At 35.4% G+C, this 9,553-nt stretch overlaps 1 protein-coding gene across 1 annotated transcript; it reads left to right on the top strand.

The window, feature by feature from the left end:
- The first annotated feature begins 342 nt into the window (after positions 1-342).
- On the top strand, positions 343-799 carry LOC125813633 (probable pectinesterase 56). Its single transcript, XM_049493104.1, has 2 exons — positions 343-442; positions 564-799. The coding sequence occupies exons 1-2, from the start codon at positions 343-345 to the stop codon at positions 797-799; spliced, it is 336 nt and encodes a 111-aa protein (XP_049349061.1).
- The last annotated feature ends 8,754 nt before the right edge of the window (positions 800-9,553 follow it).

Here is a 9,553-nt window from a genome sequence, read left to right as displayed (position 1 = left end):
ACACTTAAGCATATACTCTATCTTTTTTTTTTTTTTTTGTATTTCTTGCTAAAAAAAATGAGCCAACTCGAAGAAAATCAAATTATTGCCTTTTTGCGTTTATTCAATTCTCATAACGTAAAATTTATGGCTATCGTTATTTTGTTACTATTTATATTACAATGTGGAGGATGTCAAAATATTTCACATCCTCCTAATGTTATAGTAGCCAAGAACGGATCGGGAAACTATAACACTATAATGGCAGCTGTATTCGCGAGTCTGAATAACAGTATTGCACAATACTATATTCAAATCCGACAAGGAATCTATGAAGAATATGTCCAAATTGACTCATGAAAAATGAACATTGTTTTCATCGGAGAAGGAATGGACAAAACAATAATATCAGGAAATAAGAGTTATGGAGGTGGAATAGGGACGTACAACATTGCTACTGTGGGTAAGTTGATTAGATATATAACTCAAATTAACCATAAAAATAGATGTAATTTTTCTTGCTAAGTTACGTAATACTTATATATATCATCGCTCTGATGTTTTTTTCTTTGTTTCCTTTTAAGGGGTGGATGAAAAAGGCTTCATGGCACAAGATATTGCTTTTCGGAACACGGCTGGAGCTGCTAACTTTCAAGCGGTAGCTTTAAGGGCATCTGCCGAGTTCACCGCCTTCTATAGGTGTCAATTTGATGGTTTTCAAGACACCATATATACACACTATGACAAGCAGTTCTACAGAGAATGTATAATTTTGGGCACCATCGACTTCATTTGTGGTGATGAAACTGCAATATTTTAAAGTTGTTTAATTGAAGTACGTAAGCCACTGAAAGGTTAATACATCGCCATCATAGCACAATAAAGAAGTGACAATGGAGCAACCGGACTCGTATTGTAAAATTGTACGTTGAGATTAGCAACTCCAGATGCGGGGGACAATATTGTAGCTATGTACTTAGGTCGGCCATGGGGAAATTTTTCACGTACCATAATTATGCAAAGTTACATAGATATGTTGATAAATCCAAGAGGGTGGATAGAATTTGAAGGAAAGTCCATAGTCCAGCCATACTATTTGGAATATCAGAATAAAGGAGTCAGTGCAGATACAAAGAGGCGTGTAAAGTGGGCATCAACTACTAATGATCCTCAAATCGTATCAAATTTCACAGTAAAAAATTTCATAAACGGTGACAAATGGATTCCCTCCGCAATCCCTCATTACTTAGATCTCCTGTAGATAGAAACATTATTATACTTATATTAATTGTTTGTGTAATTTTTTTCTATCTTGACTTTATTAATTTCTGAACTGAATTTGAATTAGAGCAACTTTCACATATAGCAAACAAAAAAATCATATTTGTATGATATAACAAAGTTTGCATAATTGCGCTTCATAGCAAACATATACATATACATATACAAAAAAATTGTATAATTATTTTGGGTGTCTATCACTATTTTGTTACAAATATAATTCTCCAAGAAAACTAGTACCGAAACATCAGTTAGCATAAATTGTTGTATAACGTATACAAATATTGCAACTCTTATGTTCTATCAAGGTCTCACAGTTACCTCACAGATTGAGCAAAATAACATAGGTAAGCCCCCTCAATAAATTAGAAATTGTCCAACATGATCGAGTTGAAGAGAAAGGAGAGAAGATTGTACATCATAAAGAATTGACACAAAATAAAATAAAATCATAACAATTCAATTTATGCCAATGTAGGTAGCAGAGTCAATATCGAAACGTAAACATCTGAAGTAAAAATTGTATAATCCAAAAAAATTAGCTCCTAAGACCTAATTTTTTGTATATATATAATTCGATGTACATATACAAAGAAGGCAGTTGTATAATTCGCTATACATATACAAAAATAAGCAGTTGTATACAAAAGATCAATTGTATAATCTGTGTATGTATAAAACGAGAAAGAGAGAAATGCAAAAGAAAACTGGGTAGGGAAATATTTATATTGTATAATTATAAGTGTATAGGACGAAGATATATGTATTTGCATGTGTATATACAATTTTCTCTCGCTTTATACAAACAGAAGTGCAATTTATACATTTCGTTTCTGTTTGTATAAAGTGAGAGAGGCGAGTGAGCGAGCGAGATCAAGGAGAGTGGCGAGCGAGATTTGGGAGAGCGGAGAGAGGGGAACGAAAATATATGTATATATACAATTTTCTCTCGCTTTATACAAACACAAACACATTTTATACATTTGTATTTTTGTATAAAGTGAGAGAGGCGAGCGAGACTGCCACCAAACGAGAGTGGCGAGCGAGATTCCACCAGGGAGAGTGGCGAAAAGAACAATAGTTTGCTATAGGGTACAATTAAATCAAAGTATATTTATAACATTTAATTTAAATTAATAGTTTGCTATTATATACAATTTTCCCTTTGAATTATCGGCAAAATATATATGTATTGTCTAGTTGATGTTCAAAACTTGTGCATGATATGTCTTATAGCTTCTAAAATCTTCTTTTCTAATTCACAATATTAATGATAAGTTTGTACCAATTTAGAAGTCATTCTTTATGTAGGATTTTTCCCCAAAAGTCACGGTAATGTTTACCACCATTTCTTGATTTGCACTATTTAATATTCAAAATTCAGTGGTTCTCTTCAAAAATCACCATAATTCGCGTTAAGTGACATCACTTTTTTATTTGAACAATTTCATCTTTCTAGTTGAAAGTAGCTTTGTGATACGTCTGGTAACTTTTAACTTGATTGATTAAAATACAATGTTGAAAGAAACACAATGAATTTGTTTTAAAATTTGATTGAACTACAATTTCATGAATGATATGTTGAAACTTGGATAAATTGACAAAAAAGAAGTAAACATTGGTTATATTTGAACAATAGACTGAATTATTACACGTTCCGAATTTAAAGAAAAAGTATATACATATGATGGAAGAAAAAGCAGTAGTATACGGTTGGAACTTGGAATATGTTCACATTTCCTCTTTATTTTATAGTAAGCATTAACAATTAATTGATTTAATAAATTAAAAACAAAGAAATAGTAAATGATATTTATAAAAATAGTAAATGGAAAAGTATCTTGGTGAGGGCAAATTAGTCAAATTATGATTTTTCTACATTAATAATAAATAAAAGGAAATATAGTTATAAATAAATCAAATTAAGAAAGCTAAGTGTAATATTCTACACGAGAGAGGTTAGTGTTACAGAGCAAAACCTCAGAAGAATTGTCTAAAATTATCCAATTTTTAAATATTAGGACTTAGTTGAATTAAATAAGGAAATATATAATAATAATAAAACTTTTAATTGATTTCAAAATTTTGAATATTAAGAAATTTAGAAAATGACTATTTTATGTAATGTGTGTTACATTGAGATATATCAATCTTTAGAAAAATCCACTTTTTGAAATGTTCCAAGTGTAAAACGATTTAGGAAAAATACTTAAAAAGAGTCGCCACTTATTTTTTTTTAAAAAAATTAAGAAAATTTCATTTAAAAAGAAAGTCTTTATAAATTTAGAGAAAATGGGCAAGAGCTTCTTATTTCTACTTTAAGAAGGTATTGACACTTAAAGTAGCCGCTAACGTCCAACAATTTGAAAGATAATTGACTAACTCTTTGTGAAAATGATTAAGTAAAGATTATTTTTTTTGAGTTTTTTTAGAAAAGTGGAAGGTAACGTAAACATTTGAAATAAATGAAAAGTGACTAGAACCCCTTTTTTTTTTTTTTTTAAAAAAGAATAAATTAAGACTAAAACTTTTAATAATAGATTAAAAATAAGGTTAGGGAGCTTGACGATAATAGCCACTCCGCATCCCAAAATGCGCTCCCCTCCTAGGCGCGCAACATTGAATAAGATTTTGACCATTATTTTCATATCCATAATAGTGTGAAAAGAACCAAGTTGTTCAATTTAAAAAACAGACTATGTAAGAATCTTGTTGAATCACTTTAAAGATCATAACTTAAACCAATTTAGTCAATTAAGGCAAAAAACTATTTTAAATTAATTAAAGATAAGTGAAAAGTTTTGACCGAATTGGATAAGTAAATTAAGAAAGCAAGAGTTGAAAAATAAAATTTATTAAAATAAGCCAACACAAAGAAAATAGTTCATCATTTGGGAAATTCGACTAATTAATTAACAATTCTAAAGTTAGGGTTAATAAACAACAAACAATCAATAATCACAATTAAATAATTTAAGAGTAAATGAGAAATTGATTTTGGGCCCTTTAGGCCTACATTTGCTGATGTCTAAAAGTGGTTGCTGGTGCATTTTTGGGCTTTTGGCCCACTTCCCCTCTCTCTCTCTCTCTGGATAAATTACATATATACACTATTATTTTTCACAATTTCCATTATTTCCTATCATTTTAAAATATTTCCAAAATTCCTTATTTTTCTCCAATTATCAAGTCAGTCGGATACATAAGTATCCAGTGTCACGACCCAGACCGTCGTGATTGACACCCATACTAACCCTTCGGTGGGAGAACCATAACTACAACTCAACTAAGCAATTTAACCAAATACTACGCATTTAAAGCTACAGAAGCAAGTTTAAATAACTAAATAATTAATACGAAGTTCCCATAAACTCCGGAAGTTCAACTAACATCTAACAACTAATGCGGAAATAACCCCTAGAACCTGGAAGTCGTTGTACCAAACCATCTAAAGTTCAACAAGTCTAAGAACAAAGGGTACAACCCCAACCAACATAAGAAATAACTAAATAGTCTAAGTCCGAAAAGAATGGACTAACAAAATGAAGGACTCCATGGTAGCCTGAAAGAACTGGCTCACCCTTGAAATTCGGTCTCGATCAGCGATCTCCTAAACGAGGTTGGTTAGTAGCCGTCTGAAGATGCCTTGTACTCAACAAAGAAAGAGCAAGCGCAGTATCTATACACAACCACAATGTACTGGTAGGATCATGCGGCTGCCCCCATAAGCACAATATACGAAGACAATCACAATATAATAAGCACACATATACATAACACAATTCAGTTATCATTTCAGGAGCAATGTACAATTCCACATTCTCAATAGCAATAGATATAACAACACAATGGTCCTATCATGGAACCCATACCCAAACTATTAGTGTGTCGGAACGTGACACCCGATCCAATCAGCATAACCACAATCACATCCATAATGTACAATACTCGAATTAAATCATATGGTCAAGTACACAAGTTCATGGCATGTATTGTTCATAGTCATTTCATTAGGATCGTTTCCACATTTTATCGGATTAGCATACACGCATGCATACAATATAGCAATCAATCCACATACATTACATAAACAAGAAATCAAACCATCACCTACCTCGAAATCAAGCTTGAATCCTCCTAAGACACTTGATCCTTTCCTTTCCGAAATCTTTTCGCTTGTTCGTGGTCTAAAACAACAACTAAATACAAGGATCAATAAACGAGGCCTAATTACCCCGATTACAATCAACATTATCAACCCTAGGTCAATCCCAAGATCCCAATACCCCATTTAGGACTTTTTCCACCATTAATTCCAGATCAAAACCTTCCCCCAACAATAATTGCCCAAGAATCTAAGTTCTACGAATTGAAAGACGGATTAGGGGAGTAAGATCTTTACCTTTAGTCCTAGAAGAGGTGGAAAACCTTCAAGAAATAGCCCTGGGTCGTCTCTTAGCTCTCAAGAATGAAACTTGCAAAATAATACTCCCTCCGTTTAAAAAAGAATGACCTCCTTTCCTTTTTAGTCTGTTTAAAAAAGAATGACCTCTTTCCTTTTTTGGTAACATTTTAATTTCAGCTTTCCACGTGGCATGTTTAAAGCCACAAGATTGAAAGGCAATTTAGTACATTTGACATAACTTTAATTTAGGACCACAAAATTCAAAAGTCTTCTTTATTTACTAAAACTTCGTGCCAAGTCAAACCATGTCACTTTTTGTGAAACAGAGGGAGTAATATTTTTGGAGTTTAATTTCGACTTAAGTCGCGACGACGGACCCGGTCCCGCCACAGCAGTCCCGCCCTGGCGGCTTGCGCGGAGATAAAACATCGGAATAAGAGTTTCAAACTCCCATTTCACACACACCTTCAACCCATGACATTCAAAACTACCCGCTCACGCTAAGGTCAGTTTCGGCAGTTCTACTCTCATGAATTCAAATTCATAAAGTCGTACGGGTTCTTTAATGTCTTAGCTATCTACTTATGTGATCAAAATCATAAATAAATCTCTCATTCATTACCATATTTCCTAGACCTCTCATGACTTTGATTTCATCCAAATCTAGACTAGGCTAGGAATTTCCAAGTTACTACTTAAAAGTTTTTTGGCCCCAAATCTTTCCCCATTGACTTTTTCATAACAACGGAATCAGATCGTTACAATAGATACCAATTTACCCATCACTCGACCCCGAGTGATCAACTAGGAAAACTGGCTTAAGTAAGGGCAGAGTAGTACTTGAACCGTTGAACAACTGGGATATTTATCTCGCATGTCCCTGTTCGTCTCCCAAGTAGCTTCCTAAACCGGACGATGCTTCCATTGAACTTTCACAAACTTTATCTCCTTGGTCCTCAGCTTCCAGATATCGCGATCAAGAATTGCAACCGGTTCCTCCTCATACTGGAGATCTTTGTCTAACAAAACTGAGTCCCATTTTATGATATAATCCCCATCCCCATGATACTTCTTCAGCATGGACACATGAAATACCGGATGAACTATCGATAAGTTAGGAGGTAAAGCCAACATATAAGTCATTGACTTACACGGTCGAGAATTTCAAATGGTCCAATGTATCGAGGACTAAGCTTGTCCTTCTTGCCGAATCTCATCACCCCTTTCATGGGTGACACCTTAAGAAGAACTTCCTCCCTAGTATGAAATGCCATGTATCTTACCTTATGGTCTGCATACTTTTTCTGTCGACTTTGGGTTGCTAGAAGCTTAGTTTGGATCCTTCTTACCATATCCTGATCATCCTTCACCAAGTCAACCCCAAATGTTTCACATCTCCAGCCTCAAACCATCCTATGGGTGATCTACATCCTCTCCCGTAAAGTGCCTCAAATGGTGCCATATCAATAATGGAGTGGTAACTATTATTATAGGAGAACTCACACAAAGGTAGAAACTTATCCCAACGTCCTCCAAAGTCAATCACACATGCCCTCAACATGTCCTCTAACACTTGGATAGTTCTCTCTGGCTGCCCGTCCGTCGGGGGATGGAAGATTGTGCTAAAGGTGAGTTGAGTACCCAACTTCTCATGTAATGTTCCCTAAAACTTGGATGTGAACTGCGTACAACGGTCCAAAATGATAGAAAGGGGCACTCCGTGCAACCTTACTATATCCTTCACATACACTTTAGCCAATTGTTGCGCATTATAGTCTACTCTGACTAGAATGAAGTGGGCTGACTTAGTTAATCAGTCAACCACTACCCAAATAGAATCAAACTTTTCCAAAGTCTTAGGAAGACCAACCACGAAATCTATGACTATCCTTTCCAACTTCCATTCCAGAATTTGCATTATCTGAAGTGAACCTGCAGGCCTTTGATTCTCATATTTTACTTGTTGGCAATTTTAGCACTTAGCCACAAACTCCACTATATCTTTCTTCATGCCAGGCCACCAATAAAGTCGCTTCAAGTCTCAGTACATCTTGGTCACACCCGGATGAATGGAATATCGCGAACCATGGGATTCTGTCAACAAATTTTGAATCAAGTCGCCCACTCGAGGAACACAAATTCTTCTTTTAAAACTAAGCACACTCCTGCATCAAGAACCATATCTTATGCCTTACCAGACACTGTCTTCTTTCTAAGTTCATTTAAATTTTCATCCTCAAACTATTTGGCCTTGATATTCTCAATGAATGTGGCCCTAACCTCAATGCTAGCAAACACCCCACCTCTTTCTGAGATGCCCAAACTGCATGAACTTAGACTCCAAGGTTCGAATTTGCTTAGCCAAAGGTTGCTTGGATACACCCAAGCAAGCTAGACTACCCATACTTACCACCTTCCGGCTTAATGCATCTACCATCACGTTAGCCTTACTCGTATGGTACTGGATGGTCACATCATAATCTTTGAGTAACTCCATCCACTTTCGCTGTCTTAGATTTAAATTCTTTTGAGTGAATACATGTTGTAGGCTACATTGGTCAGTAAATACCTCACACTTAACACCATAAAAGTAATGTCGCCAGATCTTGAGAGCAAACACTACCGGTGCCAGCTCCAAATCATGTGTCGGGTAGTTCCTCTCATTCACCTTCAACTACCGCGATGCATAAGCTATGACATTCTTATCCTGCATCAAAACAAAACCCAAACCCGAATGTGAAGCATCACAATAAATAATAAAATCTTTGCCTTCCACCGGTAGTGCCAAAATAGGTGCTGTGGTCAGAAGATTCTTGAGCTTTTGAAAGCTCTCCTCACATTTTTCAGTCTATTCGAAAGGTACCTCCTTTTTGGTCAACCTTGTCAGATGTGTGAAAATGGAAGCAAAGTTTTTTACAAATCAACGATAGTAGCTGGCAAGCCCTTCAAAACTCCTAATTTCAGTCACAGAACTAGGCCGAATCCAGTTCCTGACTGCTTCAATCTTTTGGGGATCTACCATTATCCCTTCCCGTGAAACTACATGTCCCAAAAAGGCAACCCAAGTCAACCAAAACTCACACTTAGAAAATTTAGCATACAACTTTTGTCTCCCAAGAACACCCAGAACAATACGAAGATGGTTGACATGCTCTTCCTTACTTTTCGAATAAACCAATATGCCATCAATAAAAACAATCACAAACAAATCTAGAAATAGTTTGAACACACAATTCATCAAACTCATGAAAGCTGTAGGTGTATTTGTCAACCCAAATGACATCATTAGAAACTCATAGTGCCCATAACGGATTTTGAATGTCGTTTTTGGTACTTCATCGGCCCTAATTTTTAACTGATGGTAACCAAACCTTAGAGAAAACTGATGCACCATGCAATTGGTCAAAAAGATTATCTATCTGAGGCAGTGGATATTTGTTCCGAATGGTGACCCTATTCAATTGGCGATAGTCTATGAACACCCTCATACTACCATCCTTTTTCTTAACGAACAAGACTGGGGTACCCCATGGGTAAGCACTAGGACGGATGAAACTTTTATTAAGAAGTTCCTGAATTTGAGCTTTAAGCTCTCTCAACTATGCCGGAGCCATGTGATAAGGAGGAATAGAAATAGAGCCAGTACCAAGTTCCAAATCAATGCAGAAATATCTATCCCTATCCGGAGGCATACCAGGCAAATCGGTAGAAAACACTTCTCTAAATTCTGACACCACATGGATAAACTCAATAGAGGGAGAATCGATCTCTACATCCTGAATATGAGCCAAATATACCAAACAACCATGCCCTACCAGTTTTCTAGCCCGAATGAAGGATATGACCTTACATGGCTTAGGCTTGTACACCCCTTCCACTCTAACTTTT

Source organism: Solanum verrucosum, unplaced genomic scaffold (assembly GCF_900185275.1).
Source record: "Solanum verrucosum unplaced genomic scaffold, falcon-dt-bn FXZP01000235.1, whole genome shotgun sequence".
NCBI classification, from domain to species: Eukaryota; Viridiplantae; Streptophyta; class Magnoliopsida; order Solanales; family Solanaceae; genus Solanum; species Solanum verrucosum.
The sequence above is the reverse complement of the archived record's forward strand: the minus strand, read 5'-3'. Positions and strand labels throughout refer to the sequence as shown.

What these genes read in the sequence shown, in the direction of transcription:
- LOC125813633 (XM_049493104.1), top strand. Translation starts at nt 343, where the DNA reads ATGAACATTGTTTTCATCGGAGAAGGAATGGACAAAACAATAATATCA. An exon ending in GTACAACATTGCTACTGTGG is followed by an intron (nt 443 to 563) that starts GTAAGTTGATTA and finishes TTTCCTTTTAAG; the next exon opens with GGGTGGATGAAAAAGGCTTC.